The sequence below is a fragment of the Anser cygnoides genome, chromosome 4, assembly GCF_040182565.1.
Source record: "Anser cygnoides isolate HZ-2024a breed goose chromosome 4, Taihu_goose_T2T_genome, whole genome shotgun sequence".
NCBI lineage: Eukaryota > Metazoa > Chordata > Aves > Anseriformes > Anatidae > Anser > Anser cygnoides.
The window spans coordinates 74360529-74387089 of NC_089876.1; the positions used below are offsets into that span (position 1 = coordinate 74360529).

The window sequence follows — 26561 nt, forward strand, 5'->3', positions numbered from 1 at the left end:
GGGGGAGAACGGCGCCCGTGGGGGCGGAGACTCAGAGAGCCGTGAGGGAGCGGGCGCAAAATGGCTGTCCGCGCGGGTGGGGCCGGTGTTAGCCCCCTTTTTGTCGTGTTAATACGGTTTATATCGGTTTTGAAGCGCCGGTTAGAGAAGTATCTCGAAGCTGTTCAGCTCATAGCTACGTTACTTGAGGAATCAGAGGCAGGCGGTCTCCCTTTTCGCCTGGAAAAGGCTCACGGTGCTGCTTTCCCGTGGAAGCCAAGGGGGCTTCGTGGCACTGCAGGGAGAGAGGCAGCTCCAAGGAGCCTACAGAAACCCCCAAAATAAAGCATCTTCAACTCACATTTAAGATGAACTTGTTTACGATCTATTTATTAAAATACTATTCATCTTTTTGGGAGAGGCAGCTCCAAGGAGCCTACAGAAACCCCCAAAATAAAGCATCTTCAACTCACATTTAAGATGAACTTGTTTACGATCTATTTATTAAAATACTATTCATCTTTTTGGGAGAGGCAGCTCCAAGGAGCCTACAGAAACCACCAAAATAAGCATCTTCCGCTTACATTTAAGATCAACTCATTTACGATCTATTTATTAAAACCCTATAAATATTTAATCTTTTTAAGTATTCTTATTTCCTATATTTTAATCACGTCTTCCTCTTCATCACCCTCCGGTTCTTCTTCTCAGCTGCGGCTAAGGCTTTCTCCTTTGCAGCCTTAAAAGCCAGCTCCTCTTCCACTGCCGGGTCCGTGGCCTCGGTGATCTCTGGCCCATCGGGGTATTCTTTTTGCACTGGCCCAGGCAGTGCAGGTGTATGGTTTTCTGGACTGTATTTGTGACCCCAGCCAAAGTAGATATTATTAAATTTCCTGAGAAAAAAAAAATAACGGTGAAAAGTTCACACAATCTCCCTGCAACAAAATACCAGTGCAGATACTCTCAGGGTTCCTTACTCTGCTGTGCAAATAGAGCGCAAGCTCCCTATAACACGTGTTTAAACAAACACAGCTCTTTCTAACTGTTGGATTCACTGCATCCAGCTCTGGGGCCCCCAGCACAAGAAGGATGTGGAGCTGTTAGTGTAGGTCCAGAGGAGGGCCATGAAGATGATCAGAGGGCTGGAGCACCTCTCCTGTGAAGACAGGCTGAGAGAGCTGGAGATGTTCAGCCTGGGGAAGAGAAGGCTCCAAGGAAAACTCATTGAAGCTTTTCAGTACTTAAAGGGGTCTTAAAACAAAGATGAGAAGAGACTTTTTATAAGGGCATGTAGCAATAGGATAAGGGGTAATGCTTTTAAACTGGAAAGAGGGTAGATACAGATTAGATATGAGGAAGAAATTCTTTGAGGGTGGTGAGGCACCAGAACAGGGTGTCCACAGAAGCTGTAGATGCCCCATTTCTGGAACTGTTCAAGGCCAGGCTGGTCTACCTGGGCAACCTGGTCTAGTGGGACGTGTCCATGCCTATGGCAGTGGGGTTGGAACTGGATGATCTTTAGGTCCCTTCTAACCCAAACCATTCTATGATTGTATACCTTCCACTTAAAAATCCCCAAGTGCTAAAATGATGAATGCTACGCTCTGTCACTGTGCGATATTACAATATGACTCCAACTTCACATTAGTAACATAGAGCCATTTCTGAAACCAACTCCAGTGCTCATTTAAAGCTTCTAGTGGTAGTGACTGTACTGTGTCTAATAGAAACAACTGAAAATTAGAACAAAAGAATTAAGCTAATTTGTAGAAAGCACCACAGACTCAAGAATACAGGTTTTAAATCCAGGACTGTGGCCAAACACTAACTGGACATTTACATGCATCAGTTTTATGCTAGCATTTCCAAAGATGCTTCATTTTCAGTCTTGAACACATACTGATGCTGTGCACACTTAAGTGGCTTTCTCTATCAGTCTCAGGAATAGTTATAATTCAGTCAATAAATTAATAATAAACCAAATTTGACTTCATCGGGCATGTATGTGTTCAGCGTATAGTCTGTGTTGTAACCATGTCAACTGGCTACTCACATGCCAGATGCAAAGGCATATGCTCCAGGCCATCGGTTAGACTGAAGGATTGCAACAGCATATTGAGGGATCAGGTTTGTAGAAGGCTGAGCTGTCCAAGCAGGGATGTTTTGAATTCCTGCAGGCAGCCAAACACACACTATATGAATAAATTGACTTACAAGCCACTACAAAATGTTTAAGACTGAGCTACAAGGCTTTCACAGAACTCAGGCAATGGTTATATTAAGATGCATGTTAGAAGAACTAAGTCACAAGCAATAAATGTAGACATTGTGTTCAGACAGGTGGTTTGGATGCAGGGGTAGGTATCACATGGATGCCAACAGTCACATACAGAAAGGATCATGTTCTTGAAATGCAGTAGTACTCACTGCTGTTTCTTTTGTCAAGGATTGTTTATCACTGAGGGATAAATTACATACGTATTTCATCCTGATCAAAGAATGGGGAGTTGAAAAATAATTTGCTATGGCTACAATCTAATATTTAGGTTTCCATATCTCTATGATTTGCTGCAGTAATATGCTAGAGGATATAAATTCTTATTTGTATATCTATGCATGTGTGAACATATTTATTTTTGTGTGCACGCTTTTCTTCTGTCTATAAAGGTGATGGAAAAATAGCTGAATGTATTTCAGGTGTGAGCTGTCTGGAACTTCCAGTAGCTTGACATATCTGAGTATTTTTTCCCTTTATTCTCAGCAGGATTTTTAACTAGTAAACCCAATCATTTCAGTTTTAAGGTCAATTCTGTTAACCATTTCACATTTGATTAATTTTGTAAAAGAATGTGGTTACCCTACAATGGCAAACTACATTGTTCTGTGAAGCATCAGAGGCCTATAACTTCAAATATTTTCTACCTAAACGCCAACATTCCCAGTGGCTCTAACAAAAACTGTATTCTATGAGGAGTACCTTCATCTTCAGAGAGCGGAGTGAGAAGGGGAGGTCCTATTTCTTGCTGTAGTTCATCTGGCTCCTCATCTTTCTCTTCCTCCTCTTCACCTTCTTCTTCTTCCTCTGATTTTTGTAAAGGGTTAATCCAAACACAACGACCCTATAATCGGTAAGGGAGAATAATAAATACATGCAACAATCAATGAAAGAATGCAAGCCAGTTAAAACAATTGGTTCAGGCACGTGCACACACAAGCGCAAGTTGGGGAAAAGAAAAAAAATATGTATTCCGTAATTGGTATGTTATTGACAGAGAGCTGCATGTATCCTCTTGGCAGAGTGCTCTCTTTACCCCTCATTCATTCCTTATCCCTGCTTATTATTGCAGAATGACCTCATAGCTCTCTGATCAGCTTTCAGCTATTTTGTAGTTTTCAGTTCTTTTAAGTACAATCAATCCATGCTGATGATAGACGCTGGACTTCATCAAAAAGACAAAAATCCTATACTTATTGACTGGGATTGTATCATTAAGCAAACATTTATTTCAATATTCATCTTGCGAAGAGATAGTAACTTGTTGCTGGCCTTTATTGGTCACAAACATGCTGGCATTATCTGTCTCTTCCTTGTCAGGCACAGGCTGTGAATATGCACAGAAGACAGACAGAACATCCTGTCCCTGTGCACCTGGGCCCAAGTCTAAACAAGCTTTTGAAATGCGTTTGCAAAGTCTTAGCTTGTACTCTGTATTTCAGTTCAACAATTACAGAACACAGAAGGCACAAGAAAGACCACAGCATCCCATGTGTTTTTATGCCAAATTATCTTTATGTTCACAGTGAACAGAAGCTCCAGAAGATAGGAATTTAGTTCAATCCCTGCCTGTTGGGTTTGTATCCTTGCTAGATTACCAGTTATTGCAAGCTAAGAGATGAACACTTACAGACTTTTAAAGACTTACAGACTCTTACAGAATTCCTTTTAAAGTCTGCCTTATTTTTTAGCTACCAGTCAGAGGAACATTACAAAATGTTCTTAAAATTCTAATGATAATAGATTTTATTTTTAGAACTATTGCTTTGCTGGTAATAAAATTAAACTTTATTTCCTAGCGCTTGCTGTTATTTTACACTACCATTCTTAAGTGGGTATCCAGGAAAGACGACTGCATTAGTAAAACCTCTTTCCAGCACTAACCTGATATAACAAATATTTTATGCTACAATTTTATTTACAATGTTTTGGTTTTAGGTTTTTAAGCTTTTTTGTTTGCATGTTTCACAGCAGAAAGCAAGCAACAGAAGGTAAACCAGAAGAAAACACCAAATAAGTTTCGTTTAGCATACAATCATAAGCTATCTGATATTTAGCATCCTATCCAAGAAAACAGAATTAAAAACATTTTTGTCAAGTGAGGATTTCAAGAGAGGTAACCCAATATAGAAGACTGCCAGAAATAATTATCTATCAAGGCCTAACCCTACATGGTTATCTAAAGATAAGTTTGAACCTGAAGACTGAAAAAATCATGAAACATATGTATATTTAGGAACCTTCTAATATTTAAATATGTGCAACACATTTATATATTATATAATGTATCTAATACATTTTCTGTAGAAAATCTTTTCAGTCCAGTACTATTTCTGGTGAATAGTTCAAACGAGTCGGTGAGGAGCTTCATTTACATTCTGAAGCACTACTAGTATTACAGCGAGAATGGTATCTGAGGTCAATGTGACCTATGTGAGAACATACCTGCTCTAAAATACTCGGCACATAGTGTACCCACGTGGAGAGAGACTCCACCATTTCAGCCACAGAAAGAGGCTGAAAATCAGGGTTTTCTTCGTATGTATCTCTTCCTCCTCCCCCTTCCTCATCTTCATCTCCTTCTTCCTCCGCAAACCGGTAAAATCCAATGGGACAGACGTGGGTTCCTGCTGAGATCCGAGCTATCTGTGCACGCAGGTAGTTGGCCTCAGTTCCAGGGAAAGGAGGGAAGCTCACAATAGGAGCATCCAGCCTACCAGTGAAGAACTTCTTGATTTTCCTGGCACAGACAATATGTGCTGGTGTCACTGGAGGCAACTTCACCCAGGGTTTGCCAGGCTCGTTGCAAACAAAGTAGACGTATTTATTAGCCCCAGTTCCATTTTCTTCTTTTGGGATGACAGGTGGGGGCTTATAGGTAGACTTTGGTGGTTCTTCTTTTTCTTTCTCCTCATCTTCATCTTCGACTTCACCCATCCTTTTCTCTCCTTCATCAGTAACTTCTTCCTCTTCTGTTTCCTCCTCCTCTGCTCCCTCCTGGAACTGTACTTCAGCTATAATATAGTTCATCTCCAGGCCCAAAATTTTGCCCCAGAAGCGACATGTCTGGATTGGCTGAGCACTAATGAGTTTTTTAAGGGCAAGAAATATGTGATAGTATTCATCTTTGCTCAAGCCAATTCCAGCCTGTTCAAAATAAAAGGCTGTTTCCATCACATTAGGTAGAGGAGTCTCTCCCTAGTAAAGAAAATCATGAGATAGAGCTGAGTAATAATAAAATTATCTATTTGAAAGATTGAACAATTTATCTACTGAAAGTCATACTTTGCTTTCCTATAGTGCACTCTCTCAAAAAGCTCTGCTGACATTCATTTACATCTTCCACTATCATTTAGAAAAATTAAAAATGACATTGTAAGGATAAAGAAGAGAACACAGATGAAGCACAGCTTTTAGAATACAAGATCTCAATTTTCAAATTCACTTTTAATTATTGCAAAGTACAGAAAGAATTCTCACAAGGGATCTACAAAGAACTTCAGTGCTAGCGCAGGTTTTCTGTATAAGAGGCCTTGATGCCAGCAAACAATGCTGCTGTGCTGCCTTGTGTTTGTGTAAGATGCATGTGGGGAAAGCAGAAACATATTTTATACATTTAGACACCAGGGCAACAATATTTCTCTGGAATGAATGTTGTTCTTTTGGATACTTTGGCATAAAGCTCCCTTCATGATTTAAGATGGAATCTGTTAGAGTTAGTATGAAATATTGTCCCCTACTCTTAGTGAAGTCAGTAGTAACACCCCAGCTGGATTAAAGAGGGGCAGAACTATGCTGATAATGAGAATTTTATTAAGTGTTTCCATTTGCTTTATGGCCAGTCTCTCATTTCATGGGTGTAGGTGATTAAAACATACTAAGTTGTGCACAACAGGGTAGGGAATTTGGAAGAAGTAGTGCTGGTTTCACATGGAATATCCCTGGATCTCCCAGGTTTATTATGTCAAAGCAAGGTAGATACAAGTACGAAAAATTCCTTTCTGAAACACCCCACTTTTGTCCACTTTTTACCATTACATACTGTATACTGTTACTGTAAAATTAATAATAGGCTATGGAAAAGATGCAATAATGTATTTTCTATTGTTAGGATTTGTATTCTATGATAGCAATTCATTTGAATATATCCTGGTAACTTCATATGAAAATCAATGTCTTATCTTTTTTTTCCCCTTAGTTTTTACAAGAATTCTCTTAATTTTTCTTTGAGTACAAATACTTCCATATATAACCAACTAAATACTGAAAATTTCCCTGTTTAATGAAATGGCTTTTTGATTCTAATAGTTGTTTCTTCTTGTAACCATATATTTTTTTTTCTAGTTGGAGAAGGAAGGACTGGAACTGCAGCTGGAGCTGGAAGGAACACAAAATTCTCTATTTTACAGTAGCAGCTGTGCACAATATTCTGAAAGAAGTATCCAGAATTATGGTTACTTTAGGTAAAGAAATATCAGGTTTAGATAAAGAAAAGAATTTGGGTGGAATATACCAGGTTGAACGAGCACATGAGAGATACTGTAAACTTTCCTTTCTATTTATCATCTCCAGAACATCTATGCTTTTAAAAGCTCGGGATACTAGATTTACTGCAGCAACTAAATTCCAAACTAAGTAACCAGCTGTGTTTTCTTCACAACTTGACACGGGACCAACTTAACTGTGAAGAGGGTACATGCTACTGTGGCTGTTAATCATTTCATGCAATCATGAGAGGCAATATTATGGGGGAGACCACAACTTCCACCTTTTCTCTTTTGCCTTCCTGCCACCCATCTCTCCAGTATATTTGATATCTATTGTTCTCTGATAATAACTCACTATCTTTTCTTCTAGTTCTTCATCTCCTTCTTCATATGCCTTGAGGAACAAAGTTTTACGCCTTTCTGCAGATTCAAATGTTGGAAGCATTGCAGGTTCATCTCGAAGAGTATCCATTTTTTTCTGAAATTGAGCCCACTTCACATCCTTGCTGATATTCTCAATTATGTCTACCACATTTGTGGGCTGTTCATCCAGGATCTTTGTTAGGGTATTAGCAAGATGATCATATCTGTCATATAAATATAAGTATTATTATTGATCTACTATTACAGAAGTCTTAGAATATTGTTTTTAATATCAAAAGTACAAGCTAATCACCTGGGCTTCAGAGAAATTGGAACAGTTAGATGAAAAGGGATCATGCAGCATTTTGGAAAATTAGACTTAAAACTAGCCTCTTTGTAATATACTTAAGAGTAGCCTCATCTTCCATTTTTCGTTTATCCCACATCTGACCGAGGAGCTAAAGCAGAATTCAAACCTGGCCTTAATCTAATCGAAGTCTCTTTGAACACCATAAATTCCCTCTGAAATTTTGATTGAAAGGGGCCAGACACACAATTATAGCATAGTGATTAAATACTGCATTTATAACATGTTCTGCTTTTCTATACTCTGCTATCCCTGATAGCATAACCCTTTACCCTTTCACCACTACTTCCATCTCCACTAATACTTCCTACCCCTTTCACTCTTGTCTCTTTTGCAGACTTACAAGTTCAGGCCAGATGTTGTGCTGCTCGTCAGCAAGTAGGCTTTTGCATTCTGAATTGCCAGCATTCGGGCTTCGGGATCTGGTATTTGATCATCATATGGGCTGTATCCTGGCTGATAGAGCCCATAACCGGGTTCGTGTGGCTGATAGGGGCCATGCCCATCTTCATAGGCTTGGTAAAGCTCCTGTCCTGCTCCGTATGTCTGATAGGCACTTCTTGGTTCCTGTGTTTGGTAAGGGTCAAATCCCAGCGCTTTGGACTGATTCATGCTTTGGCTTGCCTCCTGCGCCTGGTGAGAGTCCTGTCCCTCTGCATATCTCTGGCTGAAGCTTACTTCTGGTACCTGGTGCTCATAAGAGGCTTGTTCCATCCCCTATGGATGATATTGAGTCAGGGTCAGTAATTTATACGGTGCCTGACCGACACTTTCTCGTCAGTAGGGGTCTCAGTAGCGTACCTGCTGCTGGGAGACCCTGCTTCCCAGCTCTTGGGGCTGATCAGCCCCCAACCCTACCTCCTGCTGTTCCCGGGAACCTGCTCCCGCTTCTGACATCCGAGGCCCCGACTCCTCAGAAAGAGACCGACAGAGGCGTCCGCCGTTGCTAGAGGCGCGGGGCCCGGAAGGGGTGGACCCGGCGGCAGTGCTGAGGAAGGGCCGGACACCCGCCGCCATTTGCCGCCGCGCCCCGCGGGCGCTTGGAGTCCGCCATTACAGGTGGGCTCCGAGGGGGGCAGCGTTCGGGGCGTTCCCGCCTCCCACCAGTAATCAAATGTTAAAATGCTTGAGGACGAGTTTCAGTGTTACAAGGGAAGAACCTGCTGACTTTTTAGTTACTCAAGATTTGCTTGACAGAAATGTGGTAGCGCAGCGGGGCATGCTTTTGCAGCTCCATCAGGTGTTGTGCTACAGCACTACCAACTACAACTGGTTGAAGTTATGTTAAAGTTAAAAACCTTCACTGTATGTCAAAAAGTTTCTCATGTAAATCATGTCCTTTGTTGCTTATGCTCAACCTCACATCATCTTCTTAATTGCTTATGACCAAGTCAGTAAAGAACTCTTACTAGTTGACTAACCATGTACCTAGTATTCAACAAGGAGGCTATAAAACAAGTAGTTGTTTTTTTCGTAAGCCTTTAGGCAAGCACATTTAAACAAACGTCTAAAGCTGGCCGGCCCAAGAGTAAGTGTCAAATGTTTTCTAAAAATTTGACATGACAAATAATACCATGCCAGGGTACCCGAGTGAAGAAATTGGAGCTGTACACATCTCTACAAAATGCCCTGTTAACGTTATAAAACAAAATAGCGCAGCTGTTTGAACTGTAAAATATTCTTAATCTGTGATCAATGGATGAATTAACATAATTTTTTATAAATACAGCTTATTTTGGATACTTCTTAGAAGTAACCAGAAAAAAATAATTCTGATGAGGCATTGCAAATTGCTTTCCAGTTCCAAGAGAGTGAATGCCAGAAGAACCACTGAGGAATCTGACTTGGAACAGCAGCAACAACAAAACAGCTTTCCACATCCTTTCATAGGCAAGGCATTTAGAAGAAGAATTTAAAAGTTCCTGCACAACGTCCCTGTGATGCCAAAAAGTAAGGTAATATCATGAAAATGTTAATTCTGCTGAGATTCAACATGAAGAGGTTTTGACTTCCTGGTATTTGCAAGGAGTGCGCCGAAGGTCGTAATTTTGCAGATGTATTTGCAGAGCTTACACATCAACTGCAGAGGGCGCTACAGTACTTGTGAATTACTTTTTATTTGCTCTCCGTAGTTCTTATTTGGAGGAAAACCTTGCTTTGTTGTTTAGTAATTAATTTATATAAAATGTATGAAATTATCATTATTTGTGTAATGTTTTGTGAGGCACCTGCTCAAGAAAGGCCAAGTGCTTTATCTTTACAACCTCTATTAGCAAAGAAAGAGAAAATTAAGAGCATGTGTATTTTGCCACAGTGTTACTCTCTGCCTTTACTATTATATAGATTATTAAATCTACGAGGGGCTCAGGGCAGAGAGTACCTCAGTGCAGAAGGATGTTTTATCAACATGGTGTCATGATCTCTCACCAATAAAGAAGAATAGCAACTGAAAATATACAATAATACTGCAGAATCTCACTGTAGCGAACACAATCAGTAGGATGTGTTAATTAGCTGACGAGTAACTAAAGTATTTCCTAATGTTTTTCCAAGGGAGATATGCTAATGGCTTGTGTTGATACCTGACCACAGCAGATGGTCTCTCTTGTACTATGAATTCAAGACATTTTTTCAACAGCACTTTTTAAACTGAAATCTTGTTGTCTGCTGACTTCCAGTCGCAGATCCAGAGGTGGTATAAAATGTCACATGTAGAACTGAACATTTGTTGCATTGCAGTACAGTTTCATTGCTGAATTTTGAACACGCTTGCACTGGTAGGGGAATCTGAATAGAGCTTCCCATTTCACATAGGAATCCTTCTGTGCTCTGTTAATTTGAAAGCAATCATTGAATTAAAAAGCCCAGCTGCAGGTCCCACATGTGTGTCTTCCCAGAAGCATGCTTTCACCATCAGACTGATAAGTAGCAGCTGTAACCAGTGAGGTGGTTCCTGTGAAGTGGGCAAGGCAAGTTTATCTGCATTTTGCCCTTGTCTTAGGAGTTGAGTGCTAATGCTTTCCGTGCAAAAAGTGTTCCTGCAAGCAGCTGCCAGGTGTGCTGTCTGTCAGCTCGCTAGAGAGGAAGGCCTAATTAGTCAATTTTTAGGTTGCAAATCATGTTTAAGACTGAAGTGCCCCTGAGCATGTGAGGATGAACTTTACCTTTTCCTTTAATGTATGTTTATGAATTAAATATGGTCAATCTGCATGTAACTAAAAGACTTCAAGAAAAAAGGTATGAAAAAATTGTTAACTACAAAACTACTACTTATGTTTTTTCTCTGTTCAGAAGCTAGCAACATTAATTTCTCCTCAGTTCCAAAGCAGTTTCACACAAATTTATACTCCATTAAAAACACAAGTGGCTTTAACTATGTAAATTTTATCTTTTTTTCTTTTTTTTTTAACCCAGAGCATCAAAATGTATTTCAGCATCATTTTTAGAATATAGTTTTGCATTTGATTGAAACTATTTGTAATTTTTAATAGCAATTTCCTGGTAAAAATCTAAGTGCTTGTATACACAGAAGCAAACATTATTCTACAAGTCTTAGATATATATTGTACAGAGAGGAATAGATGCTTGTACAAGGTCTTCTTAAAACATGGCATTGACTTAATTTCGTTAGTTACGGGGGTAGCATAGAGTTATTAGTGTTGGTGTGTCTCTGGTTCTTCCGTAGGGCTTGATTATTTTCTCAAGTCAAACGGCATTCCTCAGGTGGTCAGAGAAGTTAAATTAGTGCTGGCAGTCAGAGGTGCTTTTCTATGAGGCAGTATTATTAGGAAGCTGAGAGACCATCATCCTTCTGGAGGGGTCTGATGGGAAATGTGTAAGGTGCTTTGCAGAGAATAATAATAATTTGTAGAAATCTGATGCTGTTTTTTGCTCTTGCTGAAGTCAGTGGTCAGCGGTCAGAAGTCAGAAGTTCAGCATTTATTATGGGCTTCAGTGAAAGTAAGATTCCATCCTTTGTCATTTCATCAGCATTTGACTCCCATAACCTGGTTTATGTGGATGAACAGATTTTAATCCTGATTTGAAGGGGACAGTTGCCATGGTTAAGGCTGAGCATGACTTTGCATCCAGAGGTGTGAGTTCTGTATTTTGCATCCTCTGAGTTCAGAAAATCACCCTGAGTTACAGGAAAATGCTGAATAAATGCATTTAATTGTACATGGCTGTGATTATGTTCGTGTAAGGCAGCGAAATTTCAAGGTGGGAGAAAATCTTCTATCACCCGGTAATCTGAGTGCTAAACCTATGTTGTGAACAAAGCTCTTGCTTAAGCTACGTTATTACAGCGACCTGGTGAGGATTTTGGTGTGAAAAATGCAGGATATGGAAGTTTTTCAGATACTGAGTTCTAACATCTCTGTGATTGATTTCTATTTTTGGAGGTAATGGTATTTCTCTGTTTTGGGGAACTGTGAGACTGACTAAAAATTACAGTTTGCAGTGGACACCATGATTAGTGCTTTCTAGGTGCTGTATCTAAACTTTATTAGAATTTTCATTGATTTTGGCATGTCATTTCTTATCTTTCAGTACCATCAGAGAGCTGTGGGTTTTAATGATATTTATAAGGAGAAAGCATAGTTTTCTGGCAAAAAGGGTGTTAGCGGTTGTGCTTCTTTTAAATACATCCTGAGTTTAACCACTGTCAGCCTAGATGCTTTGTCCTGTTGCTCAGAACTTGTCCATTTCTTACAAGTCTATTAGATCACAGCTGCTGCAGATTTCACGGGCTGTGTGGCGTGATAATTGCAAGAGTGAGGTGAAAAAAAATAAAGTTGGTCCTTGCTGGCACATTACAGCTGCGATAAGGAGCTCAAGTGGGCCTGTTCTGGATCCATGCAGGGCCAGCTCAGCTTCTTTTCGGTGTTTTTGTGGACTGTTAAGTGGAGAAGTCCTAGTGGCTGGCTGGAGCAGCGCCTCGCCTTCAAGTCTAACTCTTCTTAAGTGTGTGTTCCTAAACTATTCTCATCAACTGAACCAACCAAATTTGTTGCATTGAGCCACACAGATCCTCATGGTTGTGTTGTTGAAGCAATGGGAAAATTTGGTGGTTGGAATCTAGGGTCTTTGCTTGCTCCAGGTGTTCCTATGTAGGAGTGGTGTGGTGTGTGTGGGGGCAAGACCCTGTTCTGCTCTGCCTCTTGCAGCCTTGAGGGATCTTCACTGGCTTCTGTCTCCTTGCTGGGCTCCTGAAGTTCTCCTGGGGTGGTGGTGGGATGAAAAGGAGGGAAGGTTTTGTTCAATAGAGAAATTCTTGGGCATTTTTTTTCTGTCGATGTTAGATTAAGAGAAAGTTAAAATTATAAAAATGGAGCAACAATTTATAGTAAATAAAAAGGAGGCTCGCTTTTCACATTTGTAAAAGCCAAAAAAACACCACCTGTATTTCTGAGAGTGATAAAATGAACTGTTATATTAGGTACTGCATTGAATTTATAATGATTATATGCAGTAGTTTTGTTCAGCTTCAGTGTGAGAATAACTGCGATCGCTTTGAAAGGATTATACATTTCAGTCAGTTCCTATTTTGCTGTTTCCCGTCTATGTGTGTTGTAGCACTAATCACTGTAGAATGGATTTGATAATTTTTTTCCTGACTGTGGTAAACCCTCCAGTCTGCAGCAGCAGTGTAAATCAGGGCACAGTGATTCAGCAGTATTTTACAAAAAATGAGGAAATGGAGAACTGGGCCTGGCATTTTACCCTTTCAAATGACTAGGAAAAGGACTGTGTAAACATATACTGTGCTGTTTATCAAATACTTATAAAATAGTCTAAAATCAAAACCCTGCAGAAGTGCGGATAGCATTGTTCTCATTATGGACTCTGGAAATGTCTAGGAGGTTCTGAGGAACTTAATGATGTACAAAAGTTGTTTCACTAGGATTACGTATATGTGTAAAAATGCTCACACAGGAGAAGCTTGTAATGTTAGGTTCAGTAATAAATAAGAAATTCTGCTCCAAAATCCATCTTTATATTGTAGTCCTGTCATAAAATCAGCATTACTGAATTGACAAGCTTTGGATCAAGCACATTAGCATGAAGAAGTATTTGAAAAGCTTAGGCATATTACTTTTTTTTTTTTCAAAAATACAACTTTTCAGCCCATATTTGTTTAACAATGTCCAAGCAAGTTGCCCTGTATTTTACCATTTCGACTGTGTGATGTGTAATAATTGACTTTTTTGATGGTAGCAGCAAGCTCAGAAATAGTGTTTTTAATTTGTCTGCTGAGTTCATATTGCAGTTGTGATCTCTATTTGAAATATAACTCAAAGCATAATGAGGAAGCAAGTCTATAAAGTTCACTCCGTGATGTTTTCCAAGAAGGAGAAATCCGGCTATATCATTGTTACTTTATGAAATACCATTAGATCAGTCATTTTCTCTGGAAATAATTTCTAGAAGTTCAAATATTCTTTCATTGTAAATTGGCCTAGGTTCAGTTTGTATTGTTGCAGATAACTGTCCCATTTTCTTCTTCCAGAGATGTAGAATTTCCTGTGAGTTCTACATCTTGCTACCTTTATTAACTTATTCTAGCAATAAGCACGTTCACTTGAAAATATTTTCTTCTTCTTTGCTATTTTTTTCTTTTTTTATTACTTTGGATATTGTTTCTGTTTTCACTGCATTTTCACTTTTTTTTTCCTGTGAAAAACATGGCAAAAGGCAAAAATTTGCAGCAGCAATCAAAAGACTGTATTTAGGAGAAGGCAACGGGAGTACATACAAAGTGTCTCTGAGGTTTGTTTCACTGTATTATATATCTGTAACTTTTGCAAATATCACCAGATTTCTGATACAATGGTTTCCATCTTATTTTACATATAAATAAGTTTTCCATAGAAAATATGCCATGAATTTAGATAGTAGATTCTATTAGTCTGTTTTTCCTGCAAAATATTCATATAGCCATTGTAAACAGCATCTTGATCACCTGGATTTGAAATTTGCTTCCCTCTTTTATACTGTTGGACAGAACTGGTTCTGTAGCTGTCAGTGATGTTAATATGTTCAAAGCATCTGTATTAAACCATGTATTTATCTGTATTTCTCTGTCAAAATATGAAAAGGAAAAAAACTGTCCTTGTAGGAAACTCTAAGGGCATCCCTTAAAGTATGTAAAAGTTAAGGACTAAAACATTTTAATTTTAGCTGTATGGAGTGAGATTGAGAACTCTTTCTAATGCTTATAGTTAATATACATAGAAAGGTTAAAATGTTTGGGAATTAAAAAGACGTGACAAACCATGCACTGAGCAAGGGATTGCTTAACTGTATGACATGGAAATTCTGTCATGGTATGCTATAAGTGATGCGTCTCTTTAGGCTTTAATCACCCTTCTTAGAACTTAAAGGGGTCATAATTATCTTTTTTTTCAGGGGTCATGATTATCTTTTTCACATTCACAACTTATAGATCTTCTCCTGAAGTAGAAAGCAACTTTTTCCTTCACTGTCTAAAGGAATAGTTAGGACTTAGTTCCTAAAGAACATCTGCTGGGGGCACATACCCTTCATATTAGCCTAGATAGAGCTTGGGCAGGGGAAGATCTGAATTCAGCTCCCTCAAATCATATTCCCTGCTCCTTCAGAAAGGCAGCTGGGTCTGTCTGAGGGGGTGCTGGTTCAGGGCAGAATTCTGCTTTCTATTTTGCTTAATACTGAAAACACGCATTTCAATTTTTTTTAACCTTTTATAAAGGAAAACCACGACTGTAGAGCATAGCCGATGATTGGCTTTGTAAGAGGTTCCAAGTGAGCTACTACTTAAGTAGTTTTCCAGGATACGGTAACTGTAAGAAGAAAACACGGGGAGCAAAAACTCAAGGTATCACAATAACTCACAATAGAGTTTGAGACTTCTCTTTGAAGAATCTAGGTCCAAACATCGTCAGTTAATCTGACAGTGTTTTGCTTCTTCAAGTGACCATCACCTTATTCAGAGGGCCAAATTCCATTCTGAAGTTCTCCGTACCTCACTGAGACAGTTATGGCTTAAATTCCTGTCTTCCATCAATCAGCATTACACATTTTTCATTAATGTTATTCTACAGAAGTTCTAAGTTTGTACATTTAAAAAATAAGTCTTTTTGCACAGATACAGATGTGAAGCAATAAGAATCATTCTTCATGTTTTAGAAGAAAAAAGGCCCACATCTCTTACTTTCAAAGTAGTGAGTGCATTTACCAATTGAAAATAAATTACAACACACAAAAATTTAGCAGGGTTAATATGCCTGCCTGTGCTACATTTCCAATCTCCTTGACAACTCATGGTAATCAGTATTTTAGGTGGAGATTTAATAAATACTGCTCAGTGCTGTTATGAGGTTTAACTACTGCTTTGAAGCAAACATGAAACTCAAATGAAAATGTTTGCTCAGTTTATGTTATTGGTATTCAAAAGAATATTATGGCTGTGTGGTTCTGAGCTAATTAACAGGTTTAATTATGTACCATTTGGCTTCAGTTTTGCATCCCTGAGCCTTAAAACACATCTTGTTAACATTCTTCTTTCTGTGGTTATTGTAATAGTGTCTGGTGTGCATCATTGCCTTTTATGCGAGTGGTGTACTTGCTAGAATAGGGACGCTTCCTCAGCCTCAGATCTTAAAGTAGCTCTGATTCAAAACTTCCTCAAATCCCTTATCCAGAGTTTGAACTTCATCTAAGTGATGTGAAGACCCTGTATTGACCTCTGTGGAATGATTAATTCAACACTTCTTCCCATGTATTCTTAGTCAACCTTTCGCTCTTCCCATTTATTCAATAATTCATTGACCAGACTGTTAACTGTGAATAATTAAAGCCAGTAATAAACCTCCTGGATTGTTGTGAGATAGCTCGCAGAACATTCAGGTCCAGTATTAAATGGTAATGTTTACATTGCCTTTCTCTTCATCTGCTTAACACTGAAGTACCAAAACCAGAAAAAAACACACAACAAAACAATGTCAGAGGGAAACGCTTATAAATAGAAGTCTTCATTCTTGATGAGTTCTCGACTTCTTAATCTTAAAATTCTTACAGGGCTTCATTCTGTAAATCAACGAAACAGTAATAGTAAACCCTACCAAGTACTCAAGAGATGCGGATATTAGAGTTACTTTTAGGAAATGGTATAGTTTCCAAAATTCTGTATCTATTTTGTAAGTTTCTTCCCCAAGCCTCATCTCCCTCTCCTCTATCTTTTTTTTGTTTTTCAGCTATCTGTGTAGGTGTGTCTTCCATATGCGAGGAGGAAAAATAAAATCTCCGTATGAGATTTTTAATGTTTAGCAGCTCCGCTGTTAACACAAAAGTAATTCTGATACCTCGCCAATTTTCATTCTAGTTTAGTTGTAAAGAAGCTGCTGCCAGCATTATGGCACAAAGAGAAGACCACATTTTGGCCAAAACAAAACACACACAAACCCCCCACGCTTCTAAATGTGTCACTATTTGAAAGCATTGCATTTAACTGAACCCCAAAAGTAAAAGTAAAGACTTATTTTTTTTGGACAAAGGTGGTGACGAAGAGCAATAATCATCATACTGACTTTCTAAATAAGACAGCTGTAATTATAAGGCTATTCTCAGCTGGTTTTAATCAAATCAGTTTTATTGCAATCCATGAAACTGCAAGCTTTTGCTACTTGAAAATCTCTCGTGGTGTGTCTGGATCTCTTGATGGTTCATGATGCTATCTTCTTCCCTTCCAATTTTCTCTACCTGTTCTAATTTTGAAAGTGAAGGAACAAGAGTGTTTTGAGATGAGCAGGTAAGATTAAAAAGTGTCAACAAGCAGTGGGACCGCTTGCTAATCAACGAGTTGATTAACTATTAGGGAAGGCAAACAAATTTGGCTAATAATATGCCAGAAGAAAGAAAACACCACATCTGAAATTTAGCAGTTAAAGGTAAAATTCATTTCAGTTGTGGAGGTGCCACTCTTGAAAGAGGGTGGAGTTGCAGTAGCAGTAGTTTTGTTCCTGAACTGGATTTCCTGAATCAGAGCTTTTTGCATAAGCGATGATTGCAAGAGAGGATGCTCAGGTTTTCTTCATAGGTTTCTGAGATCTAGCCCAGAAAGACGTACAGTCTTTTAACAGGCAAAAATGTGGTATGTTTAACAGACAGAAAGAAAAGACCTATTCTGGCTGTATTATTTCAGGTTTATACTCGTTCAGTTTCAGCTGGCTAGATTCCTTCCGGCTCTGGGATTTAAAGAAAGGGCAATTGACATAGGAGACAAAATTTGTAGAAACAATTTATCTACTTAGGTGCAATGCACTTCCAGGATTAAGAGTTTCTTCTAGTAATATATCTGTTTCTGTAAACAGGTAGTAAAGTGAAGTAATTGGGTTTAGGAGCAGCCATTGCTCAATGACAGGAGAACATAATTTATCTGTTGTAATAAATAATAAAGGATCCATCATGCCTGGTTTGTATTATTCAGGTACTGAAATCTATTAAACCAGTAGGTATGTGAGAGTGAAGAATGAGAGGGAAACATTAGTTTTCTTAGTTATTTTATGCGTTTCACCTGAGATGTATAAACTTTGCTGATCAAACAATCCCTCAAACTCCCTATTAAGTGCTACAACTGCTTATCACCATTATTTTATTAAATCCTAATGTAAACATCAGTTAACAACCTCCCTCCTGCCTCTTTTAATTATGTTTAATGAGTAATTGATCAGAATTAACAGCAGGAGATGCCATGTCATTCCTATATTTTTAACAGATCTGTTAATATAATTCTGTGGCTATATTTGGCGATGAAGGGAATCTGCTATCTGTGATTCACCAGTCTGGGAGATGACTCAGGGCACGCGTCTTAATGAAGCACTGCTACTTCAGGCCTCTGACACTTGTGATGATGTTAAATAATTGTTCATTAGTTTCTGTTTATCTAACACTTGAGCTGATGAAGATTTTTCATTTTCATCTACAAGAAGGGCCTTTTAAATTCCTTCTTGAAAGATTTTTCTGCTAACATCTTCGGGGGAGCGAATGAAAAATACTTTAACAAGTGCATAGTAAATAAATCATACAAATCTGAAACCTGAAACACCACCGATCAGCTTGTCTGAAGTACTCAATTTTCAGTTAATACACTCAACAATAAATATAACAGGAATTAGTTATGTGAGAAACCGTTTTGCTTGTCATGGATTTTAGTTTTGACGTGCTGTTTTAATGAAGTCTGGATGTTTAGTGAATTAGAATCTTTGCCCATGCTGCCCATCCATGACTTCGTTGTGTTCGCTGTCTTTGTGTTTATCTAACGTTGGGCACTGTGCATTTGCTTTATGTGAAAGAGTTGTATCTAAGGCAACAAATCTCCAGCTTTATTGATATGCAAGATTTGAGTCTCCTAAAAGTAGTGGAGCTCTGCAGATTAACTCCAGGCCTAGATTTAAAAATGTGCGGTGATTCATCTATGTTTGAATGAGTTTTGTAATTTGAAAACAAATCAAAAGCTAAATGAATGTTGTAAACTCTGTGCTTTACCCACTTGTAAATAACGCGCATCAGTAGGAGCCCTTGCTCACTAGCTGACTGGATGTGTCACAAATGTTGATGGTATAAAAGCCTCATCAGTGGACAGTTGTTCAATCAACTTCCTAGGAAGAGCAGATAAGATTCCCTCAAATGATGGGAGTTGCATATTTATGGCATATAATCTATATGCCATCTGCTAAGAGACAGGTGAGAAACAAAGTGAGGGGAGAAAAAATCAGTTATGGGGAGGGAGCATTTAAAGAGTTGACTATTTTTGTATGTATGTATTTCCCAACATGTTGAATTGCAGTGGAAGGTAGTTACATTTCTGCAACGCTGTGCTTCTGAACTTCATATAGAGAGCAACTGGGAACTCTGTAGCTCTCTGGGAGCTACAAGAAATAAATATTTCTTAAACGGCTCAGTGTGCAAAATCAAGGAACTCTCCCTTCTGTCATTAGGTAATTGCGGCTTGTGGTGACAGGTGTATTGGCTTTGTTTGTGGTTGCCAATATGCAAGCAAATGGCATCAGCAGCCTGCGTCTTACTTACAGAGGGCGGGAGCTCCTCCTTCCGAGAGCTGCTGTTGTGACTGGCATCTGTTCTAGCATATGGGGTTTTCTTGCATCATGCTTGTTAACTATGGCAGGGACAGTTTTAGTGTCGTTTAGGAAGAGCATAAATATTCTAATAAACTATTTCTTTGTAGAAGAGATTTTATATTTGAAATACATCTTTTCTGTCACTTGTCTGAGTATTTCGAGTGAACCAGCTTTAATTTGGTGAGTGGAACATTGTCACAATGGTAGCAAGAATTGACTTCTAGGTTAGATGGGTCAACGTGTTTCAAGTATCTTCAAGTCTAATTGTTGGGAGGTACTGTAGTCTAATGTGAAGAATAGATTGTTACCCCCTCTGTGTTAGGCAAAAATTTCCATTCGTTGATACGCTGAACTTATAAAATTAAAGAGAGATATGTATAATGTTTTTTTCCTGGAAGCTACTGGGAGTGATTTCATATCTGCAGAAAAGCTTATATAGATACCAGGCAAGAGCTGCTCTGATTTCCTGCAGCAGCCCACGGTTGCCCATGAAGAGCAGCTGTTGCCTGAAGCACGCCAGTTCCCTTGGTGTCCTGAGATACAGTTTTCTGCTACAAGCCATGAATCACCGTTTCTGTTGGGTATGTGAATTACTGGTGGCCATTGTTACGATTTTGGCTGTGATCTTTAGGCAAAACAAGCCCAAACTTGATATGAGCCATTTGGCACGGGAAATGGGTAGATTCCCAGTCATTAAGTGTTCAAGGCATATGGGATAGCAGTGATATGGAGGAGCTTTCACTGCTAACAGCTTTTGAAAGGAGCTAACGTGAAGAGCACGCTTGGGAGCATGGAGTATCCAACAGGCCTTGCCAAAGCATCTGTATATCACCTCCAAGGTTTCTGGGTGCTCAGAGCTAATGGTAAATTAATTGTGTACGGAATCATTCTTTAAAGCAGACAAGTAAGCCGTACACATGCTGCGAGTGGTAATTTATCAAACTGAGCTGATTTTTAAATAAATGCTCCTGTGCAATTTGTAATGAATGTGGTTTTTGTTCATATTGATATGATTGGATCTGACATAGTTTTTATGAGTAATTCAGCTTAATTAGAAGGAAGCTTAATCCATTTCTCTTTTTTCCCCTAATTCAAAATGGAAGTGCTTTCAAAATCACCCTAGTAAGAAAAGTGTTTAAATGATTTGGTGCCTGTTTTATTCCCCAGGTTTACTCAAGTTAGCAGCCCTCACTTCTGGAAGACCTGCTTATTTCTTTCAAAACCAAACCATTTCGAAACACCCTTGTGCTTTCCTTCTTAAGGAAAAAGGAGGGATTTTAACGTCTTTTCTTATCATATGCCTGTCTCAGTCTTGGAAGCCACATTTAAATCTCCATTCTGAGAAGAAGCATGGCACTACTGCCTCTGAGATGACAGTGTGCTCCTTCTAAATGGCAAAAGTGTAGAAAATTCTGGAATGTGATTCTATGGGGTTGGTACATTTATTTCTCAGCCTTGAAAAGTCAGTGCTGTCAGTTGAACCTAGTTATGTTCCAGAAAAAAACACAATTGGACTAATGTGTAGCTCCAAAATAAAGTGTTCAGTCTGCTCTATGAGTAGCAGTTGTTCTTTATATGCAATGGATAATTTTGAAGTGTTCATTCATCTCCTGGAGTGAAGAGATGACTTTTTCAGTTGGTAGGAAGGTTTCAGGTTATAGGAAAGGTTACTCCATTTTCCCAGAAGAACAAGCTACTAATAGGTCCGTCTAACAGAGGAAGCCATTTGATGTTTCATTGTCAGAAATAAGCAAATGTTGAGTTGATTCAAATTTTGCAAAACTTCAATGAAACTCAAATATAGGATTTCCTTTCAGTTCTGTTAAAAGATCCATACTAGCTGCAAAAATCCTAAAAGAAAAAAAATAAATTCTAAATCATGTTCCCAACTCCCTCAAAATTAGGGATTATTCTAATGAATCTAAAATTGCACTACTAGAATACTTTTTGGTATTGATATTCGTAATTGAGTTTAACACACTTAAGTTCTATGCTTATAGTGACTTGGCTTTGCTTTTTAGAAAAATTAAATTTCCGTGTTTTTTTTTTTTTCTCCTATAACTAACCTTTCTTTGCAGGTGTTTTCTTTTGGTAGCTCTGCTTCTGGTACTAATCCTTCCTCATAGGCTTGGCAGCCGAGTCTTGCTATATTCATTGCACTGGATTTCTTCTTCTCAGCATCAGCTAAATTTAATCACTCCCCTGAGCAGAGATGGAAATTGAACTTGCCTCAAGCACACATGAGCTTGGTAAATATTGGTGTGATAGGAGTGAGAAAATGGAAAAGGCTGCAAATCCCACTGCACTTAATTCCTTAATCCAATATTAAGGATCCTAGGTCTGTCTGTACAAATATTGACTGCTGTCCAAGAACATAAAAGAAGTAGTTCAGCGTTAAAAGAGATATGAGCACTTTTCTTTCTGGGAAGAGTATTTAGAAAGAAAATAGGTTTCTTCCATAGAAATTAGAGATGTGGGTCACCAGATGGTATTTATTTGTGCAATTATGATATGAAAATTTATTTGATGATGCCATCCTAGTCTGTCTTTTTTTTGGCAACAACTGTCCTCTGGTTAGATAACATCTGCCCTATAACACAATTGGTTTGAGTTTAGAGTTTGAATGATCTGATTATTTCCTGTTCTTACCCATGTTGGTTATAATCTCTCCTCATGATACAGAGTCCTAATTATGCACCGGAGCTGAGGTCAGGAGAGGAGAAGGGGCAAAGAGAGAAATTTTGTTGAGGTTGAAAGATCATTTTGTAGGCAGATATTTCACATTTGTTTCCTAAAGCAAACATGTCTGCTCCACTTATGTAGAAGATGTAATGAGAAAACTAGAAAGCTTGTTAGGTAAAATCATGAAATAAGAACAGAGCCTCTGAATGGATTTGGTAAGCCAAACAAGTAATTCTGAAATATTCATCCTTTATTTATATCAAAATGCTTTTCACAGAGCTTTACAAAACTGAGTATGGTGCCACTGATAAAACTTTTCTCTCACTGGGTGGAGATAGAGGCACAAAATCTACACTAGCATGTATGTAAACTTTGAGGGTGAGTGGGGGAAACCCCATCTGATTTCAGAACTCAACTTTCACATACCTGATAATGAGTTGGCAGTAGTTCTGTGAGCCATATGATGATCCTAAAATGTTGAAGTCCAATTCTGCCCTCATCTGTCCAGTCATTAATCTGGAATAATTCTACTGAAAATAGCCTAGTCACTAGGGTGACATGAGTATGGAAGTAGTGCAAGAAAGAAGGGAACTGGCTGTTCGTTAGACATCCTACTCTTTCCTTGTGCATCAGCATACTTAAAATGGAGGACAGTCATTTACCCCTAAAGTGGCGTAGGAACGTGGGATGCTTCCATCAAAAACTTAGCCTGTATGCACGACTGGGGATGTGTCCACTAATTCTTCTTCTGGGGATTCTGTAGTTACTCTTATTTACTTACTGATTTATCCTTTCTCCTGTTGAGTACTGGAGAAGGTTTGTGCATGTTTTTCTATGGTGGGGGATTTGAAGAACATTTCAGGGTTTCTGTGTAAAGGGGCGAACTCATTCAGGAATGAGGATTCCAGACACATACCAAGATAGTTCAAGACCAAGTTAAATCTGTGTTTAACCTGCAGGTCATATCAGGTTAGCAGGATTAAACGTTTAATTTCTTTCTATGCATACTTTAGTTCTGAGCCCCTTTCTAGACCTGTACTTTTGATATTATGGGTCCTGATGTACTTCGCTGGATGTGTTAGAACGCTGGCTGGAGGAAGCCAATTCTTAAATTTTTCTGAGATTTGCTAATGCAAACTTTCAGGTTCATAATTCTCTTGATTGCTTGTTTTATTGATTTACAAGGTTTTGATTACTTAAACCACTTGGTTTTTAATCCAGAAGTCTTACTTTATACATCCATTATGTTGTTTCCTTCTTTGTTCATGGAAATTGTAGTAAGGGACTTTTTTCACGGCTTCTAGTCACCCTAAACTACCTGAGCAGGTGTTTAGTGGTGGCAGATCAGGGTTACTTTTTAGTGAAACAAATCATAAGGTTCTCTCATCCTCCTGGCTGTTTTCTCCAAATGAGAGAGTTTTCATGGGGGCAGTGCGGCATGTAACTTCAAATAGCACAGAAGAACATTGGATATTCCTTGATAGGTGGTAGTTTAAAAAATGTAAAGGCAAAGGAATGATAGTGCCTGGTAAGAAACCAAAGGTTCCCAGGGGTGGCAGGTGGATAACTCTTCAAGGCTTTTAACGAAAGCTTTGCAGCTGCAAGATCTAGGTGTATTTATGTTTTTGGCTGGGGAACAAGGTTTGTGAAAGCTGGAGTTCCGATTTGCAAGGTGCTAGATGTTCTAGTCTTAACCTTATACAGTACTCTGTTCCTGTTATCATTTACCTTCAGATACAATCTTATCCCACATACAGTTCAGTAAGCATTGCTCAGAGCTTGAGCCAGTAACTTTTGCTTAGGAGGATACTGACTAAGCATCCTTAGGGAGCTGCACCCTCGCGTTTTGGGGAGCATTGGACATGGCATAGCCAGCCTGTCTGACCAGGGCATTCTCCCGCTGTAGTTAGCATCGGTGTGTGAGTGCTGTGTGTGGGTCAGGGCCCTACAATAATAAAGGATGTTAAGTAAAAGGGCTGGAGGGCATGTCCTGCGAGGAGAGGCTGAGAACAGGAGGCTGTGAGGATACCTCATGGCACTCTGCGACTTGCAGGGGAGGGGAAGTGGAGTGGGAGATGCCGGTCTCTGCTCCATGGGAACCAGCGATTGGAGGCATGGGGATGGCCCGGGGAGGCTCAGACTAGACACGAGGAACAATTTATTTACTGGGAGAGTGGTCAAACAGTGGAACAGGCTTCCCAGCGAGGTGGTTGATGCCCCAAGCCTGTCAGTGTTCAAGAGGCATTTGGGCAATGCCCTCATTAATATGCGTTGACTTTTGGTTAGCCCTGAAGTGGTCAGGGAGCTGGACCTGATGATCTCTGAAGGTCCCTTCCACTGAACTGTTCTATTTTAAAAGCTGCACACGCAGCTGTGCACATTACAACTGACTGCCTCTAAGCAGAGCTGCCCAGAGACGGGTAGAAATGTCAGCCTGTGAGAGATCAGTCAGACAGCCCCTCACTGCCTTAAATTTAATGCAACAATAATATCACTGAAGCAGCGGGCTGCAATGAAGGCATAAGGTCCCCCGATGAATACCATTTTGGAGCGTGTCACCAGAGTGCTCATTAAAGAACACTGGGCCAACAGGGTCATTGGCCAGTGACTTCTCCTCATTTTGTTTGCACGGGTTTAACACTCTTCTTCCTTCCCTTTTGCAAATAAATCAGTCAGCCTCTTTGCAGAAAGTGGGTATTCATCAAAAGGATAAGAGAAGTAAAATTTTTAGCAATACTTTGTTGCTAGTCTACCTATCTAAATATGTTCCCCTATTCCCTGTGTTACTGGGAACTTGCTCCATCTTTAATCATTACTTTAGTGTTGTTTTTTTAATGTTCACGTGGAAACGTCCTAGGGAAAAAATGTACTTATTATCCATTCACCTTTTTGTACTGAGCAGGAAAGACAGGTCACTTTGCTGTGGAGTTGCATACAATGTGTGTTTGCAGTTCAGTTAGCAGAGACTGGCCACTTAGTTGGAGAATTGAAGGCAGGCAGAAACAAGCCATATAGCATTCTGGGGAGGGGGAGGAGAAGTAGTTATCCCCATTTGCCTGATCACTAGCAAATTGGGACCTGTTTTTGACTGGGTCTTAGGCAAAAGTGTAAAATTCCGGATGAGTAATGTGCTTGTCATCCAGTTTTAATTTATTTATTAGCTTAAAAATACTCTGAAAAGGAATGTCTTGTTTTCTAGGATGAGTCTCCTGGAGAGACCTAACGGTCTTTGTCAGTTTTCAGGCACAGAATAAAATGGGATGTTACTGAGATGTAAGGATGATCCAAAATGAGTTTTTCTCAGGAGCAGGAAATAAAGTGCTTTTATCTTTTGTCAGCTTTCAGGTTATCTGTATTTGCCACGTCACCTCGTGAAGTTCTTGTGTTTAATCAAATCTGCAATTTTTCGTATGCAATTTATCAAAAGAACACATACAAACCTGACAGGTTTGCTTTGTCTGTGGACTGTAAAGCCTTTTTAATTTCTTAGTGTTTTGCACTGTTCCTACTTAAACCTGTAGCTGAGTAAAAACCATGCATTCCTTCGCTTGTTACTTCCATATAGGTGTGGGGTTTTGGACGCCAGACCAGGTGTAAGGTGTTCCTAAGTTGTGTTGGCAGTGTCAGGTCACTTAGAAACACATCAGCATTGCAAGATACAGTTAATGCTGGTGATTACATACCTAACTGCTTTCTCATCTCTGATGACGAATTCATGTGCAGTGATGGTGTTAAGCATAGGTCTCTCAATCAGAACTCCAAATGGAGCTTGTAACTATGAGGAGTCTTTAAAATAACAATAGGTGAGCTGAAAAGCGTAATATAAAAGAGCTTGTGAGAATTGGTCTCGAGAACTTTGGGCTCAGTCTGTAAGAACAGAGCTATGAACAGCTCTTGCCATAATCTCATTTGTATGCAGCATTTTGCCATCACTCCTAGGTCTGGTTCTTAAAAATGTAGTTGTCTGCTACTGACAGCAAAGTAGGGGATGACAGCAACTGTGTTAGACAGGCTCAGCTGCTTCCAGTTGTCCTCACTCCCTGAGCCTAACTTACTCCTTTTTTCTGTTCCTCCAGAAGGCTGCTCCTGATACCAGGGTCCCAGGAAAAACATTGTTTTATTGCAGTTTATTGGCTTTAGAAAGAGATCTCTGCAGAGTTTTTACTAGGATATTGTAAAAGTTTTCTAAGCTTTTATCCAGATTCGTGAAGAGTTGATAGTCTCTTAATGCATGTTACTTTCTATAGAGTTCCCTGGGATACGGAGAGGTAGGAGAACAGAGCACTCTT

General features: G+C 39.2%; 1 protein-coding gene and 1 long non-coding RNA gene across 7 annotated transcripts in view; one reads left to right on the forward strand and one right to left on the reverse strand.

Annotated features, from left to right (window-relative positions):
* Positions 1-341: 341 nt before the first annotated feature.
* Positions 342-8488, reverse strand: LOC106045318 (radial spoke head protein 6 homolog A-like). The gene is given in 8 exon segments (XM_048066449.2): positions 342-686; positions 689-872; positions 2033-2150; positions 2957-3098; positions 4700-5452; positions 7097-7328; positions 7815-8188; positions 8273-8488. Coding segments are annotated over 8 exon segments (2067 nt in total). The 3' UTR covers positions 342-638.
* The window catches only part of LOC106045331 (uncharacterized), a 259361-nt gene continuing 241203 nt past the window's right edge, over positions 8404-26561 (forward strand). For 4 of the 6 annotated variants that reach the window (XR_010831567.1, XR_010831570.1, XR_010831572.1 and 1 more), the window contains exons 1-2: positions 8404-8530; positions 9273-9426. This is a non-coding gene — a long non-coding RNA (uncharacterized lncRNA). The other 2 variants (XR_010831571.1, XR_010831569.1) reach the window with 2 other exon arrangements.